The sequence below is a fragment of the Rhinolophus ferrumequinum genome, chromosome 12 (genome assembly GCF_004115265.2).
Source record: "Rhinolophus ferrumequinum isolate MPI-CBG mRhiFer1 chromosome 12, mRhiFer1_v1.p, whole genome shotgun sequence".
NCBI classification, from domain to species: domain Eukaryota; kingdom Metazoa; phylum Chordata; class Mammalia; order Chiroptera; family Rhinolophidae; genus Rhinolophus; species Rhinolophus ferrumequinum.
The window spans coordinates 77,198,173-77,216,396 of record NC_046295.1 but is presented as its reverse complement, the minus strand read 5'-3'; the positions used below and the strand labels follow the sequence as shown (position 1 = coordinate 77,216,396).

The window sequence follows — 18,224 nt, the reverse complement described above, 5'->3', positions numbered from 1 at the left end:
AGACGACCTGTGCGCCACCTACTCTACCGGTGTGAAACTCTCCCATTTCACCTCACCCCCAGGAAGGACTTCCAAGTAAGGCCCGCTAGCTTTGGGGTTCAGTGCTGGGCTCTACTTCATTTGCCGCAGCACGTTCCCCCCGAGGATATTAAGACGAGAACCGCTTCCGGCTGAGAAACATGGCGGCGCCCCTTGTAAGGACAGTGTTTGGGTGAGGGACCGTACGGCACTTCCGTCCGTCCAGCGTTGCTGCTAGCCTGGACCGCCGGCTTCAGGCATGGGGTCCGCCGGCCTAGCGCGGTTGCATGGGCTCTTCGCGGCTTACAAACCCCCGGGGCTAAAATGGAAGCACCTGCGGGATATCGTGGAGCTGCAGCTTCTGAAGGGTGAGTGCCTCCGGCCTGACGATTCCGCTCGCTTTCTCCCGGGAGTCCATTTCCGTTTCTGGTCCTTACAGACACACACACACACAAAAAAGTCATGTGACTTAGTCGGCTGGGCAGAGCGCTTTCTTAATCATGTGTTCTATACACTGTTATTCCTTACTTTGCCCTGTTTTCGGGTGGGTAAACAGAATTGTCCGTTGTTAGAAGCAGTTAGTAAGTAATAGAGTCAGGATTTGAACCCAGGTCTGTTTCTTAACTACGGCTATTCGGTTCCCTGCACCGTGGGCTTCTACATCTCCATACTTCCCTGCCTGTCCTCCTCCAGGTGTTCGAACACAAATGACAAGATGTCCTTTATCGTGTATGCTCAGGTCTCAATGCTGGGAAGCCTCCTGCCCCTGAACAACGTGTTCGCTTCCTGCTGGCCCCCGTGGAAGGAAGGGAAGAAAAGGAACTGACCCTCACGGCCACCAGTGTGCCCACCCTCACAGACCATCTGCTGGGTAAGGCACATTCAGGCAGGGGCCTGGGTGTCACTTCCCAGGAAATCTCTGCCCAGCGTCAGTTTCCGATTCAGCGCTCAGACTGCTGTCCCAGACCTTTCAAGGGCCACAGGGGGATAAAGTTTGACCAGGAATTGGAAAATTTTCCAGATAGTAAACAATTTTGGTTTTGCAGGTTCAACTCTGCCATTGTAGTGCAAAAGCAGCTTAGGTGATGTGTAAGGCAACAAGCCTAGCTGTGTTCCAATAAAACTTTATTTATGGACACTGTATATGTCACAAACTATTATTCACTTGATTTTTTTGAAAAACTGAGAAACGGAAAAAGAAATTAACTTGTGGACCATTATGCAAATAGGCTGTAGGATTTGGCCTGTGGACTGTAGCTTACTGACCCCTTTACTATCCTGGGACTCCAGGTGGGAATTGAGACCCTCAGGTAGAAGTCCGCAGGACCAAGGGGTTTGATGAGGGTCTTCTAAACCCCCTACAACAGTGACATTCAGTGACTATGGTATAACAATAACTAGTAAGATGTATCGAGGATCTCCATTGTACTAGGTGTTGTGTTGAGCTTATCCCAAATACCATCTCATTCAATCACCATCACAATCCTATGAAGTGAATCTTCTTCTCATTTCACAGGTGAGAAAACTGAGACTCACTGTTGACATTAAGTAACATAGCTTGGCTCTTAACCACCCCATAACCTCCCCCTGGATTCCTCTTGATTTACAGAGGTGTAAATGCTTCTGGTTCATTCCTGCATTTATTCCGTGTGTGTGTGTGTGTGTGTGTGTGTGTGTGTGTGTGTATACAGCTTTCTTGAGGTATAATTGATAGACAAAAAGACTACAGATATTTTAATTTATGTATTTTGATGAGTCATTTATTCTTTCAGTAGCTATTTTCTGAGCAACTGGTGAGTTCTGGGCTCTGGGGGTAGGACAGTGAACAGCCAGACCCAGGCCCTGCCTTAAGGAGCTCACAGGCTCCATTTTCTTACCGAGAGAGTGGCCAGAATGCTCCTTCTGCAGGAGCTGGGTAGGGAACCCCAAAATCATGATTGCCGGTGTCATACCCAGTCCACTCAGCGTGTCTCACTCAGGGAATGGTGATAGGCAGAGTAACAGGCGTCTTGGGTTGCCCTTTCTCCTGGCCCAGGGAACCGCGGAAATGGTTCTAGGCCCCAGATTCCATGGTGGGGAAGCCTGGGAGTCCAAGCTGATCCTGGTTTGGGCTCCACGAGGCTACCTGGTAGGAATGATGCAGCCCTAATGAATCTTGGAGCCCATCAATGAATCTTGGAGTCTGGATTCATTGATGAAAGGGACCTCATTTGTTTCTTTTCCAGTACGTGGACCAGCATTCACCAGCCTGAAGATTGGTGTGGGACACCGGCTAGATGCCCAGGCGTCTGGGGTGCTTGGTAGGTGATGTGGTGAGTCTGGGGGTGCAGTGATAGAGGATTGGGAAGCTCTTAGGAGCCCAGCCCACTTCCACCCTGACAGCCGTTACCCACTACTGCTGTCCTCTGATTCCTGCCCCAAGTCTGATCAGCTGGTGAAGAGTGGAATTCACAATTGCCCACCTTTATCAAATGATTCCTGAATGTGACATGTGGTACGGAGCCCTTTGTGCACATGTATTCACCACAGCAGTCCTATTAGGTAGCTATTGTATGATTTTCTGGCTGAAGAAAGTGAGGCTTCAGCTGAGGTGACTCGTCCTGGGTCACATGACTAGCTAGTGGATGCCCCTGGTTCAGATAGGGGAAACGGTCATCACTTGCGTGGAGTGGCCAAGTGTGTGACTCTGGCCACTCTAACCAGGGTCTGGATGTCACTGGAGCTAGACACACAAAGCCCTGAGTCATGAGCCATCTGTGTCCCCAGGGTCAGGCAGTATCCACATCCTCCATATGCGACAGTCACAGTCCCCTCGTCTCACTTCCTAGGGCACAGGCAGACATGATCTCATGCCCCCCTCCCTGTTCTCCCTCTCCAGGAGTGAATAGAGGGTCATTCTCTCCTTCAGCCAGAGGAAGAAATAGAGGCAGGGAAAAGCAGGGAGTGGCCACAAAGCCCCTTTATGGGGCCCTTCCTTTGTGCTGACCGCTTCCTGTGCATTGTCTCAGTCTTCACAACACCGCGAGAATCAGATAGTGTTTTTATCCCCATTTTACTGATGTGGAGCCTGAGGCCCAGGGAGGTTAAAGGACATGTTCAGAGCCACTGCTGATGTGACTGGGCCAGTGGTCTCTTACTTTTGAGTGTATCAGAAGCCCCTCCCTACCATGAGTCAGGGACCATTGTGTGTGGGGCCTAGAAGTCTGATTTACATATACCCAGAGGAGCTCACTTGCCCCCTGTAGAAGCCCGCCCTGGCCCCTCGCTGGCTTCAGCGGCATTGGAGATGGGAGTGCTCTATTGGCGGATCTGGGGCTGGGGTCTCAGGGAAACAGAAAAGGGGAGCCAAGTGTAAGATCAGGCTGGGTGCCTTTCAGTGCTCGGCGTGGGACATGGACGCAGTCTCCTCACCGACATGTACAACGCTCACCTCACCAAGGTACGGGGGGCTGGGGATGGACTGTCCTTTCCCTGGGTGTCACTGGCAGGATTCTGAAGCTGAGAGGATTCAAGCGGAAACACCCAGGCCATCAGCAAGCATGTTTTATGGTCATGAGCTGTGGAAGACTGTAGCAATCCGTAGTAACGACTGCTGGCATGATTGCATGTTCACTGCTCTGTGCTGAGCACTGTACGTAGACACCTCACAACTTCCCTGTGAAGTGGGATCTGTGCTGAACCCATTTTACAGAGGAGAAAACAGGTTCAGAGAGAGGATGTCGCTTGCTTGGGGTCACGCGGCCCAAAAGGGACAGAGCTGGTATTTGAATCTGGGCCTGTCCGACACTAGAACTTTAACATGACACCACTCCATTCTCTCCCCAAGACTGAGAAGTGGGCGTCACTGGCCAGGTGTCAGGGAGCTTGCGTCCAGGCTGGGGCCGTGGAGTCTGGCACTACCAGTGTATGCAGAGGTGTCACGTTAGAGGGTGTGAATTTTTAATGGTTAATAGCGCAAACTGGGGAGCCAAATGGCTTTGGTTCAAAACCAGCTTCTACTGTTCTACCAGCTATGGTCCTTGGGTGGATTACTAAACATCTGTGTGCCTCCATTTCCTCATCTCTAAAATGGGAATGGTAGTAGTACCTCCTCTGTAGGGTCACTTTGAAGATTAATTTAGTGACTACATATAATATACTTAGTGCAGTCACTAGCACATGGTAAATGCTCAGTCAGTGCCCCTCTTGGCATCCTCTGTCATCTCGTCGTCATTACTCTGATTTGTGGCAGTTAGCTACATCAATCATACGTAGAGGGTTGAGAGAAGCTGACAGGCTATGCTAGGAGGGGCCCAGCTTGATCAATTGTCAGGTTTGGCTGGAGTGAGTGGCGTGGAGGCATGGCGCGGTCACGGTCTAGTCGCCAGCACCCTTTGCAGGCTGCCAGTCCTCATTGCATTGAAAAGTCCAGGGCCCTTCCCCAGGGGACCTGAGGGACCCCACCCCCAGCCTCAGTCTAGCACCTCCCTCAGCACTGAGGCTTAGAGTAGGGACACTGTCTGGACAGTACCCTCCGTGTCCTCGTAGGATTACACAGTACGCGGCCTCCTGGGCAAAGCCACAGACGACTTCTGTGAGGACGGGCGGCTGGTGGAGAAGACAACGTACGGTGAGAGCCTGGGGGAGCCCGGGGTACATGGGAGGAGCCGCTGTGGCTGCCTCCGCGTTTGCTTTCCCCGATTCCTCACCCCCACAAGGGCCACGTGGGCTCCCTCTTAGTTACTCAGATGCACCAAACTTAGGGTGCTGTTGGGGCCTTCGGACATGTCATTCTGTCTTCCAGGAGTGCGCTGTGCTCCCCTTTGCCTCCCCAACTGGCTTAAATGTCAGCTCCCCAGGAAAACTTATCTGGCCTCCAGGCTTGGACTGGATGGACTTTCAGAATAGTAATGAACTCATAATTAGTGACGATTTAATAGCCATCTCCCCACCAGACTGTCAGCATTGAGAGCAGGGACTGTAATTTCCATCCTGTGGTCACACGTAGCTCCGGGCCTGGGATGTGGGAGGTGCTTGTTACATAGGGGAGGGAGGGAAGGAGGAAGGGAGGGGTGCATGTCCAGATGGCCCATTCTTCACTTCTCGCTCTCCCTATGTGGTTTACTGCATAGGATCGATTGCATTTGCTTATTTGGTAGGTGTTTTTGAGCACCAACCTTGTTCCAGGCACTGGGGGTGCCTATGGTAAATCAGATGGGGTCCCCAGTCTCAATGAACTCACAGTCTAGCAAGGAGAAGAGACACACACCTCTGCCTCTCCTGGAGAAGATTACAATTATGGCGAGGCAACACTATATATTTGTATGTGTAGGTGTGTGTCAGCATTCAAACACATCTAAAGACAACAACCAAGTTGACACTTCTGGGAGGGAGGAAGCCAGAATTTGGAGAAGGGGAGATGTTTGTTGGTGCCGACTGAATTTTTTAAAGAAGATTCACATATCAATTACACAATTAAAATGTAATGTAAAAACCAAATAAATTAGATGGTGGGAAAGAGACCCAGGTGCAGAGTGGCAGGGGCCAGGAGGAAGAAGCAGCATGCTCCAGGAGGGGCTTCCTGGAGGAGGCAGCATTTGAGCTGGGCTATAAATGAGAGGGGAGGAGGCAGTGGCAGGTGCATTCCAGGTAAGACAACAGCATGAATGAAGCTAGGAAGACAGGATGAGAGGCCCAGGCCCTTCCAAGCTGGCAAGCTTTTGGTCACCACACCTGCTCCCAGAACTCTGGCCTTTGGAGCCAGAAGTTGTTGCCTGCCCCAGCTGGGCTGCAGGATCAGCCTGCCGGCAGAGTTTGTGAGTGTCCCCAGGCTTTGCCGCTGTCTGCCCCACGGTCACTTGGTGGGACCAGCAGGCAGAGCCACTCCTACTTCTTGCCACCTGTCTCTGCATTTAGGCAGATGACACCCTCTCTCCCAGGGTTCCTAGCGTGGAAAACCCCAGAGTGGGGCTCAGGAAGCCCAGATCAGAATACTAGGCAAGTCACATTACATCTTTGAGCCTCATTTCCAGAAGAAGATGTACTTAACCTGGAGTGTGTGAGCCCCCTAAAAATGTCCTCAAAATGCTGAATTCATGTGTATTTTTCTGAGAAGAGAGGTCCGAGCTTTCAGAAGATTCTCAAAGGACTCTTAACCCCCATCCTGGGACCAGAGGATGCTCTGGAACCCCTTCCAGATTCCAGGGACAGGGCTGCTTTGAGGGAAGGGAGTTTGTCAGTTTGTTGTTGCCCACCCTCAGTGGGCACCTGTATGCTAACCATTCCCTGGCTGTTCCAGATCATGTGACCAGAGAGAAGCTGGACCGAATCCTGGCCCTGATCCAAGGCTCCCATCAGAAGGCCCTGGTGTTGTAAGTGGGGCCCGACCCACACCTCCTGAGAGGGGCCCTCAAGGAAGTGCTGAGAGAGCAAGACATGCCCACAGGGCTCCTGTAGGCTCCGCCTGCCCTGGGGCAGAATCCATGAACCACTCATTTCTCCCACAGCCTGTGGAAGTGTTCCTGTGCGTTGGGTCTTGGGCCAGCCCTTGGGAAGCTGAGGGCAGCAAGAGACGCCAGCCTCCTTCCCAGCGAGTGTATGACCTAGTGGAGAGGAAAGCCAGGGCGAGTGTGCAGAGGAGGGTAGACTGCATTTAGGGGTTGGAAGGGAGACAGAACGGCTGCTGCGAAGGCACGTGCAGGGGCAGGGGAGGTGGAGAGGCATCTTTTAGGAGTGGGCAGGGCCAGGGGTAAGCAGTCCGCGCAGCTCCCCACCCCGCGCCGGCCCCCCGACTCTGCCCGCTCCTGATCCCCAGGTACTCCAACGTCGACCTGCAGACCCAGGAGGCCTATGAGATGGCTGTGACGGGCTTGATCCGGCCCACGACCAAGTCTCCCATGCTGATCGCCGGCATCCGGTGCCTCCACTTTGCGCCTCCAGAGTTCCTCCTAGGTAAGTCGCCCCGGAAGCTGGAGCAGGGAGACGGGGCTCCTGTGTCGGGGGGTCCCTGCAGAATGCCCTTGCAGAGGGCAGCACATCCCAGCCCTGATCTCGGCTGGCCGTGGCAGCAGGGCCAGCTTCCTCCCAAGTCCTGGGCTGGACTTGGCCAAGCACACAGCACTCAGGACAAATGCTGTCCTCGCTCCTGCTGAGTCGCCCTGTGAAGCCAGACCTTAACAAGCAGCGCGTCTGCAGAGCTGCCCAGGCCTTCAAGTTGATGTGGGCCATCGACAGCACTCTCGCCGCCCCAACTGCCCCCACCCGGCCCCCAACACACTCCTTTCTTTGTCGACCGTGTGAAACAGAGACTCCTTTTCTTGTGCATTGACCAAGACTCCCCATGCTAAGCCCCTTATATCAATTATCCCTTAGACTCCTCATAACCACCCATTTTACAGATGAGCAAACCAAGTCTTAGAGCAGCGCTTTGACCAACCTGCCCACGCATCACTGGGGGTCTTCTTACAAGGCAGAGTCTGCCTCAGCAGGTGTGGGTGGGGCCTGAGATTCTGTAGGTCTAACCAGCTTTCAGGTAGCACCCACAGGGTGGCCCCTTGGGCTGCACTTTGAATAGCAAAGCCCTGGAGAACGAAGGTGTCTTGCTAAGGTTATTACACAGCCAAGAGGTAGCAAGGGGTGTGCATCTAGTTCAGTGGACACCAGCGACTATGCCCTTGACCACTGTATGTGTCCTGGTGTGTCCCTGGCAGAGGTGCAGTGCATGCATGAGACGCAGAAGCAGCTGCGAAGGTTGGTGCATGAAATCGGCCTGGAGCTGAAGACCACTGCTGTCTGCTCCCAAGTGCGGCGTACGCGTGATGGCTTCTTCACCCTGGACGATGCCCTCCTGAGGACCCAGTGGGACCTACACAGCATCCAGGATGCCATCCAGGCTGCAGCCCCCCGGGTGGCGGCAGAGCTGCAGAAGAGCCTGAGGCCACGGCTGGGTACCCAGCAGCTCCCTGGTTCCGGCCAGCACCGGGACTCTGAGGGGCCAAGTTCTGCCTTGAAAGGTCAGGCAGGTGGGGCAGTGGGTGGATAAAGGTAAGAGTTGCTAAGAGTTGTTCATGAGCTGGAACTGATAACTGAGCAAAGAGTGGGAGAAGCTTTTCTACTTGTGACATAAAACGAGCTGTAAGAGAAAAGATCAACAGATTTGACCCAACGGAAAAGGAAAAAACTTCTGTGTGGAGGAAAACACGATAAATGAATGACAGACTGATAAAAATATTTGCAATATATTTAATGAACTAATATCCGTAATATATAGTTCTTATAAAATAAGAAAAAGATGACATGAATTGTGTGTGTGTATGTATATATATACATAATGTATATAAATATATGTGAAAAGAAATCCAAATGTCCAGTAAACCAGAAATTATGCTCAACCTCTCTAATAATGAAAGACATACAGATGAAAATAAGACGAGTTTTCCTTGCCTTTCAAAAAAAGGAATAAAAAGATATTATAACATCCAGCATTGGTGATAATGTAAGTAAATGGACAATGTATACAGTTGCTAAGAATATACAACTAAGTAAGCTTTTGGTAGTATGTATCGAAATGTAAACTCCCGCCCTGTAACTCAGCAGTTAGAGTTTCAGGAATCTATCTTCTAGCGTAGGCTACAGAAAATTACAGGTGCATAGATATTCATAGCTGACTATAGTAGTTATAAATGGGAAGTGTGATTACCATCCATCAGTAAGGGAATGGTTAAATATATGTGGCAGATACAGGATTAAAAGGCTCTGTTTTGATACCATCAAGAAAATTTACCAAAAGAAAAAATTTTAGCCTTTTTTTTCCAGCCGATTTTATTTCTCTAGGCTTTGGACGCCTTGGTCCCTTGTGTACTTTTTTTCCTGGCCTGGTTATACCCTCTAGGCATGTGGGTATTTCCCGCTTGGAACACTCGTGCCAGAAGGAGCCAGTCGGCCTCTGACTAGGGCTCCGGTTTGGGCCCTGAGGGGAAGAAGCACTACCTGTCTGTTGTCTCTGCTGCCAACCTGGGAGGGGAGGCCCTGCCACCATGGCTCACCCCATGGCTCACCCCACACTCCCAGGCAGCCCGCAGCTCAGAGCAGCGCTGAGAAGGTGTGGCTCCGTGAGCCTCTGGCTGTGGGCCCTCGAAAGCTCAGCTCCCCCACACCCATACCCACGTTCACTCAGACGGGGACAACCGAGACCTGCCTCTTCACCTCACGGGCACATCTTTGGAATGTGGGGGGAAACCAGAGTGTGTACCTGGAGAAAACCCACGCGGACATGGGGAGAACAAGCAGACTACGCACAGTGGCCCTGGCCCGGAACTGATTGTTTTTTTCCTCATCAATGAAACAACATTGAGTGAAACAACACTATTTGAGGATCTGATATATGTGTCCCTGGCAAGTTAAAATATGATATAAACTTACAATTTTTGCTACTTTAATAGTCATATTTGAAAGTTTATCCATAAAAACCACAGCAGATTAAAGATGCAACTAATATGGTATAGAGAAAAAAAAAAGAAAGAAAGCTCAGCTCCCTCATCCATAACATAAGAATGATTTTGCCCACCTTGTGGGACTGTGGGGGGGCAAATGAAGTCATGGTCTGGTGCTTGTCACAGTGCCTACCTGGCACATAAGACCTGCTCTCTGCTTGTGAGCTGTCCCATTGCTGTGGCTACTTTCTTTTGAACATGACCTTAAAGGGTCGTCAGAGACCTTTCTCTCCATCACCTGTTATTTCTCTGGCATAAAAATGAGTTGGGAAGCAGACAAACGACCTCAGCCGGGTGATCAAGGTCAACATCAACAGTGATAAGTCATGTTGCTAGTATGTACTTCTGACAGGATGTGATGAGAGTGGCCCTTGACCTCTGAGGTCTTCCTCCCAATCTTATGAGAAGAACATCAGACAGATTCCGGTAGTGGGGCATCCTCCAAAACGCCTGACCAGTACTTCTTAAAACGGTGAAGGTCATCAAAAGCAGTGAGGGCTGAGAAACCACCATGACCAAGAGGAGCCTAAAGAGACAAGTCAACTGAATGTAGTATGGGTCCTGAAACAGAGAAAGGACCTACGTAAAAGTAAAGGAAACCTAAATAATCCCTGGACCGTAGTTAATAATAATATATCAGTATTGGTTCATTAATTGTAACAAACGTATCATGCTAATGTAAGATGTTGAGAATATAATAATGTGGGAAACTCGGTGCTGAGTGTGTGGGAATTTCTCAGTACTGTCACCTCAGTTTTTCTGCAAATAAGTTCTAAAAAATAGTCTTTTGGGGGAAAAAAAATCACCTGGAGACATCTTTGAGAATCCAGATTCTAACTTGAGCTCTTGGATTCTGACTCAGTAGGTCTAGAGTGGGGCCCAGAAACCTAAATAATGGGGTTCGGAGAGCTTCTGGGTTAGTGAACACATCTAAGTTCTGGGAAGATGGCGCACCAGAGAGGGCCTGGAAGCTCTGTACCCCTCCCCCCGTACCTTGCCCCATGCACCTCTTCCATTTGCCTCTTCCTGAGCTGTATCCTTTATAATAGAATGGTAAACATAAGTAAGTGTTCAAGCAAATTATCAAACGAGGAGGAGGTCGGGAGAACTCCCAATTTATAGCCAGTCGGTCATCAGTACAGGTGACAACCTGGGACTTGTGATTAGCATCTGAACTCTGGCCTGTGGGATCTGTGTTAACTCCGGGCAGTTAGTGACAGAAGTCAGTTATAGGACACCCAGTCCGCGTCCACCGAGAATTGCAGAATTTGCTTGGTGTGGAAAACCCCACACATTAGGATGTCAGAAGTACTGTGTGCGGAGAGGAGACAAAATTTTCTTTGACCTGCCTATGTGTTTAGTGTAGGTGTGTTGAATGAACCCAAATGGTTAATTTATTAAAGTAGAATTATACACAGCAGGTCACAATTGGCTTCTTTCACTTAACAATAGAGCATGGCAATTTCTCCCCGTCTGTCCCTCGGGTATGGGTGCTCTTTGCTCCAGACCCTGTGGCAGTGGCCAGACACACCAGATTGTCTCTGAAGAAGGCCCAACCTCTTCCCCATGGAGCAGATTGTTGCCGCTAAGATGGGGCAGCTTCCCCAAAGGTCTGGTTTCCAGCCAGTGGGTTCAACAAATATTTACTTAGTGCCTACAGTTTGTCAGATCCTGTTGTACACACCGGAACGACACCAGTAAACAAGACAGGCCAAACACACCAGCGGGAGACAGGGAGGGGGCAATGTTTATTTAATAGGGCTGCCTGAGAAGTGGTCATTTGAATAAAAAGCTGAAGGAGAAGAGACACGGAGCCAGGAGGGAGCTGGAGGAAGAAGCCTTGGAGGCCGAGGGAACAGCCCGTACAGTTTTAAATGGTGTGTGACTTATCAGGACAACCATGTCCTAGGTGGAGATGGCTTGTCCACTGATTGGCTTGACTGCCTGACAATGAGAATCACCTTGAGGCCTTTACACCTGAGGCAAGTTGTCCTGTATCCTCAAAGTAGGCCTTGGACCGCATGCATCAGAATTGCCTGTAACCCAGAATCCACTGTGCGGCCAGGACCCTGGACAGAAGATCTGAACCCCGGTCCTCTGTGCATTTTGTTTAACCTCACAGGGTTGAAAGCGAGTGTGTTCTGTGCTTGCTCCTTTGGAGGGGCCCCCACTCCTTGGGTCTCTCCTCCGGCACTTACCCCGATAACTTCAAGAGAAAGTAGAAATTGGCTGCCACGCTGTTTCCCTGAAAGGCTGGACGGATGCTGTCACTGGAAATTGTTCCCAGGGCCCAGTACCAGCCCTGAACCCGGGCAGGTTTGCTGGGCAGCAGGCCGAGTAACCTGAAGGGAAGATGATGACAGTGATATTGGTAATAGTGGCTGCCATTTATCAAGGGCTTCTGACATGCCTGAGTCTGTGCTCAGAGCTTTCCATTCACCACCGCAGTTGCTCCCACGATCCTAGTATGGAAGTATTATGATTTATCCCGACTTTATGGGTGCGGAAAGCTGCAAGGGAGAGACAAGAGACATCCTGCCCAGCAGAGAACATCTGCCTTCCTAGGACCTGCCCCTCCGTGATTTCTGAGCAGGTGTCAGCTACTAGAGGTGTCAGTTTCACCTGCAGGCCTCCTGCATCTCTGCCCCAGAGGTGGGTTTGGACCCATCTTCCCTACCTCAAGATCACCCTGACTTGTGACTAGGCTGAGCTATGAGCAAGTACCTGCGCCACCTGTGCTTACTGAAGCCACACGCACTGCCCAAGGCAGCTAGCCCTTCTTCCTGCTCAGGACCTCCAGACTTCTGCCTACCACCCACTCTTAACACTGCCCCTCCCTCACACCAGAATTCCCAGGGAATTTAATCTCCATTTTACAGATGGGGACACTGAGGCACCAAGAAGGTAATACTTGCCTGAGCCTCACAGTCTGTCAAGGGTAGATTTAAATTGGGTGGTCTGGCTCCAGAGCCCATGCTCTTAATCTCTCTTAACCATGGCCTCCCTCTCTTGACCTTGGCTGAACCTAGGCCCAGCCCATGTGTGCCCTGGGTGTGTCCCCTGTGAGATTTTCCTATTGAGTCAGGGGGAGATATGTATAATCGAATCTCATCTAAGAGTCGTGGCTCTGTTAGGAAGCATATGGAAATACATATTTCTGCATGTGGAAAATTCAGAATAAAATCAAGCAATACTTGGATTAGAGGGATTTAATACAATGGTGAAAAAACCTGGGTGGGGGCAGAGGGTGTTTTCAAATCTCAGTTAATTGGAAAAAAATTAGTTACCTGGAACCCAGCATACACAGGCAATCATACCACCTCACTTGGAGTCCTTACTGACACAGAAATTATAAATGAGCGGTCAGAGTGGCCTGTCATGGTCTCAGGATTGAGGGGGGCAGGAGGACCCCTGAGTCATGGCCAAACATTCGATATGCCGCCTCAGTCTGCTGGGAAAACCACCCCAAATCCCTTGGAATGGGAAAATGTTTTCCTTAGTAGGTGTCTAACCCTGAAAAGGCTAGAAATGAAAAATGATTGCTTAATTGTGCCAAATGTTTTAAGCAACATGAGATTTGTAAGTTGAGCTTTAAATTTTAAGTCAAATTATTGGGTTGATTATTTCAATAAGTAGACGGTTTTTAAAGACAAAGAAAGTGTGAAAAATTCTTGCTGTGCACAAAACATGCTCTCAAGGACACCAGCAACTTCAACAAACCCACAGGCCTCCACATTTGCCAGTTGCGTGCCAGTAACATGGGCCCTGGGGTTCGCTGGGGAGGAGGGGTGCGGCCCCTCCTTGGCTGCTCATTGAGCTGGGCTTTGGTGGCAGAAGGGCCTGTTCGTGAACCCTGACTGGCACTGGATGATTTGACCTCTGTGAGACATGTTAACCTAAAAAAAACAGGTCCAAGTGAGAGGGAACAGCATTTATTTGAGATCAAGAAGAACAGCTAATCGGGAAGCACTGATTCCGGCAGAAACCCAGTGTTCTGATTAGAAGGCAAAGGAGAAAAAAATAGAAGGCAAGGGGTATTTATGAAAAAGGGAAGGGGAACAATTACATCAATAAAAGGAAGGAATTTCTATATGTACAGATAAGCTAACATAGTGATGCTAATTCTAAAGAATGTTTTTGATTTTTAGTCTGGTAGTCCTGATAGTATCTGCTTTCTAAGTTATCTTTGCAAACAGTTGTTTGGGACATAATGTTGCTTTCGGCCCAGTCCAAAGGTTAATTTGCCCTGTTTTAGCATTCCAAAGATTTGGGGAGTAAGACTGGCAAGGCAGTTCTGATATGGCAGCTCAGACTCCATTTCAAAGTGGCTCCATTTATATTATTTTTTTTTTACAGACCAGACCACCTATCTGTAAAATGGAATTAAAATGACACCCACTTGGTCCTTCCCTAAGTCTGTCCCCCCACTCCATGTAGTAATCATGTACTTCTGCAGGCCAGCTACTCCTCTGGCATTGGGAACTGGGTGTTGTCAACATAAGAAACATCCAAACCTGTAGAGAATGTTTATGAGTTTATTTGAGCCAAACTGACGACATATGCCGGGGAGCAAGATCTCATACACTCTGGAAAAACAAAAGTTTTGCGGTTTTGTTATGCTTTTGAAATTAAGGAGGATACCTAAGGAAGATTACCGTGGAGATGGGAGAAAGCGGGGTGGGGGGAAAGGGGGTTGCATTACGGGATAGGATAGTTAAGATGATTTTCTCTCTTGAATGTGGTTGCATCTTAGGAGTGTCTGAAAAGAGGCATTTCAAAGGGGTGTTCACCTAGAGGCACAGAAACAGCGGACAGAGCTGGCTTGAGGCAACGATAAACGTTTTACTAAAAAAGTTATCTGTCTGGGGCGTGAACTCCCACCAGGACCTGCCAGTTAGGAATGGATGATCAGATCACTCACTCTGTGAGATCACTTTCCATAGAACCCCTTTTTCTATCCACAGTGTGGAAGGACAGACAGGTCCTTGGACTCAGGGAGCTTGGATGGTGGAAGGAGCAGACAAGAAAATAGTGGGAGGAAAAGAAGAAAAGGCAGGAAAAAAATTAGAAAAAAAAAAAGACAGAAAATAATGGGAGAGATGTGCCTTTGGAAGGAACTCAAGGAAGATGAGTGAAGTAGAGTCTAGGCATCCAGGAGGGGCTCTCTGAGATGGTGACAGCTAAGCTGGGACCTGGATGCCAGAGGACCACCTGTGCAGACATCCAGAGGGAGAGCTTTCTAGGCAGAGGACCGCATACCAGGCCCTGAGGTGGTGTGGCTGGCTCAGAGTGGGCCAAGGATGGAGACAGGGCTCCCATGGGGGCCCAGGGAGGAGAAACCATTGGCATCCATTCCGGGGGGGGCAGTCCCCAGGGAGTGAGGCCTGAAGCTTGTACAATTTGGGGGCCCTCTAAGACAAAGAATGAAGCTTGAATGTCATTAGCTTCATGGTTACCCACCTTTGCCATGTAGTGATAGTAGGTACCAGGAATAGAAGCAGAGAGAAGTTTTTGAAAAAGTAGTGATCTCTATTCTCTTTTAAATACGATTTTCAACTTCACATGTTTTGGTGCACCGTTCTAGACAAGTGCCTGCAGTTAGCTACCTGACCACAACCACCGTCAGGTGGCAGACAGGTCCATCACGCCACAAAGTCCCTCAAGTTTTCTGCTTTGCGGTCGACCCCTCCCCCGCCCAGTCCCTGGCAAGTCCTGGTCTAGTTTCTGTTCCTGTAACTTTGTCTACTCCAGAATGTCCTACAAGTGGAATCAGACAGTGTATAAACTTTGGAGTCTGGCTTCTTTCAGCATCATGCATCTGAGATTCCCATGTTGGCTACATCAGGAGTCCGTTCCATTTTATTACTGTGTAGTATTCCATGGCATGGAGGTATCACTGTTTGTTTACTCTGTCACTAGTTGGAGGACTTCTTGAGGTTTTTAGTGATTATGAATAAAGCTAGAGAGAGCTTCTTTCTTTGATATATACTGTTGCCTCCTACTTCACTGAGAAACTAGAAACAATTGGAAAGGGACTCGCTTCACCACTTCCCCTCCTCCCTGCATCCGGGTCCAAGGGCTGGAGAGTGTGGAGTTAGTATCTGATGGAGACAGGTTGGGTTTTGCAAAATGAAAAGAGCTATAGAGATGGATGGTGGTGATAGTTGTACAACAACGTGAATGTACTAATGGTACTGAATTGTACCCTTAAAAATGGTAAAAGTGATACATTTTATGTATATTTAATATATATTTTACCCTAAAGAAGTCCCAAGCAGAAAAACAAACCTGAACTCTTGGCCTCACATCTCTCCAGGTACTGTTTCTCTGCCTCCTATAAGAGAAAAACTCCTGGAAAGGCCATCTCTAGTCGCTGTCCCCACTTCTCATTGCATGCTCCCCGGAACTCACTCTAATCAGAGGTTCACTCTCCACTGCTCTCCAGGAACGCCTCTCGCCAAGATCAGCAAAGACCTCGAGACATCCATCGGCTCCTTCTAAGCTGCAAGTGACACAGCTGGTCTCTGCCTCCCCCTGGAACAGTTTCGGGAGCCTTCCACTGGGTCTTTTCGTTCCTTCTCAGTTTCCTTTGCTGGATCCTCCTCCTCCCCCAGCTCTCCTCACTGGTGCCCACAGATTCCATTCTGGTCCTTTTTTCAGTCCACACCCACTCCTCGGTGATCTCAGTCGGAAATCACCTGGCTGTCAGTACCATCGATATGTTATACTGCTGGTGCCTACATTTATACGTCTCACCTACCTATGCCATGAACTCCATCCCCAAATGCCTATTGCTTAACATTTTCACTTCCACATTGAGTTGGCGTCTCAAACCTAACAGAACCCACAGACTTCCTCATTCCAGTAAATCACAACTCCACCCTTCCAGGTGCTCAGGCCCAAATCCTAGCAGACCTTTTTCCATTAGCAAATCCTACTGGCTCTACCTTCAAATACTGTTGTTTCCAGATTCCGACCACCTCTTACCATCTACCTGCGTCCACCCTTGCATCGCCCCCACCAGGTGGACAGAGGCATTCTGTAAAATTGCAAGTCTGATCTCGTTCATTTTCTGCTCAAAGTCCTTCCCGTCTTGTCTAGAATAGAAGCCAGAGTCCTTTCAGTGGCTTGAAAGGCCCCCAAATCTGCCCTATTTCCTCTCTTTTCCCTGTTCTCCTCTTTGATCGCCCGTTGAGTCCATGTTGGTTTCTACACTGTTCCTCAAATGCTCCTGCCTCCTCCTGCCGGTCCCCCCAAGTATTCACAGGCCCCCCCCCCACTCCTGTAGGTCTCCACTCCTCTGATAAAAACTGTCTCAGAGTAGGCCCCTTCCTGGGCCCAGGACCTCAATTTGATTTCAGTAAATATATATTGGGGTAGAAGAGAGACCCAAGTTTAGTAAGCGTCAGGTTCTATCCTTTTTCCCTGACTTATTCCCCCCTGCACTCATCACCATCTAAAGAAGGATTTCTTTTTTATTTGCTTTATTGTCTGCCTCCCCCACCTTAGAATGTAATCTCCACAAGGAAAAATACTTGTTGAATGAATGGACGAATGAATGAATGAATATCAATGCCCAGATATCTGCAGCTTTCACGGTAAGAATTTTCTCTTCATATGCTCCCAACCCACTGCCCTCTCCCCCCTCTCCTAAGTGCCCCCTCTTTTATTCCTTCACAGCTCCCCTCTCCTTACCCCTTCCCAGACCCCACTGCACCCAGGATGTTGGCTCATTAAGGTCCCACTTTAAGCTATCAGGACATTGCATTCCCCCAGGGACCAGGAATATGCTTAGAACTCACAAGTGTATCATCATAAAATGAACTGACATTTGCCTCTATCTTTACAATCATTAAATCAGCCTTTATATCTGTGATCACTTGTGAAGTGGCCACAGTGGGTATTATTTTACCTACTTTATAGATGAAGAAACAGGTCTGGTGAGGTGGAGCCGCCAGTCCAGCCTCCTGCATCGGTCTACACAGGGCACATCCTGCTGTCCTGCTGAGCTTTCTCTGTGTGGCCACAAGATAACACACACACACACCCTCACACACCCTGTACCTAGAGCACCATCAGCATCTTGATTTCCTCTGCCATATCCTGTTGTCTCTCCTTTGAGCACCTTAGCAGGAGGCGTGGGACTCATCTGGAGATGGGCTGGAATACAGGCGGGACCCACATTAGTCACATGGTGACGTTCCTGTCTGGTGACACTCCCTCAGGATACTGCTGGGGGTGGTGGAAGTTGACTAAGAGACAAGCATCAGGTGGGCGGCCCAGTGTGATTGGTGGGGTGGTGAGGCTGTCCCGGGAGCCTTCCAGCCTCCTTGTGTCTACACACAGGAGCCTGCGCTCAAAGTGACTCCTTGCCCAGAACTTTGCTCCACATGGTCCGCATCCCCAAGCCATACAGGCACTGTCTGAGGCACTACTAAATCAGAATCGAAAAGAGCACTAAGATGGCAAAATAGGGCGAGCTGTTCCCTGGCAAACCAGCTGGGCAGGTCTGCTGGTGCCAGGGTGGAGGTGGAGCAGCAGGTCAGCTCTAGCCCAGGAACGGAGCTGACAAATGCCTGGGCCTGTGAGAGAGCTCTGGGGAGAAGCCAGAGAAAATGCACCAGGGTTTGATCTAGAGGTGGCTCTTAGGGGCCGGTGGCTCTAGAGATGGGTTTAAAGATAGCTGGTTTGGAGGCAGGATTTGATCAGACGTTATTACTGGTATTTAAAGCTGTC

At 49.6% G+C, this 18,224-nt stretch overlaps 1 protein-coding gene and 1 long non-coding RNA gene across 2 annotated transcripts; one reads left to right on the top strand and one right to left on the bottom strand.

The window, feature by feature from the left end:
• The first annotated feature begins 243 nt into the window (after positions 1-243).
• Positions 244-9,502, top strand: TRUB2 (TruB pseudouridine synthase family member 2). The gene is made up of 8 exons (XM_033122956.1): positions 244-386; positions 758-889; positions 2,244-2,318; positions 3,396-3,457; positions 4,546-4,627; positions 6,296-6,368; positions 6,812-6,948; positions 7,707-9,502. The coding sequence occupies exons 1-8, from the start codon at positions 278-280 to the stop codon at positions 8,036-8,038; spliced, it is 1,002 nt and encodes a 333-aa protein (XP_032978847.1). The 5' UTR covers positions 244-277; the 3' UTR covers positions 8,039-9,502.
• Positions 9,503-9,630: 128 nt separating this feature from the next.
• On the bottom strand, positions 9,631-17,636 carry LOC117031945 (uncharacterized). The gene is made up of 3 exons (XR_004424647.1): positions 17,405-17,636; positions 11,687-11,830; positions 9,631-10,014 (listed from the first exon to the last, which is right to left on the bottom strand). It is a non-coding gene; the product is annotated as an uncharacterized LOC117031945 (long non-coding RNA).
• Positions 17,637-18,224: the final 588 nt, after the last annotated feature.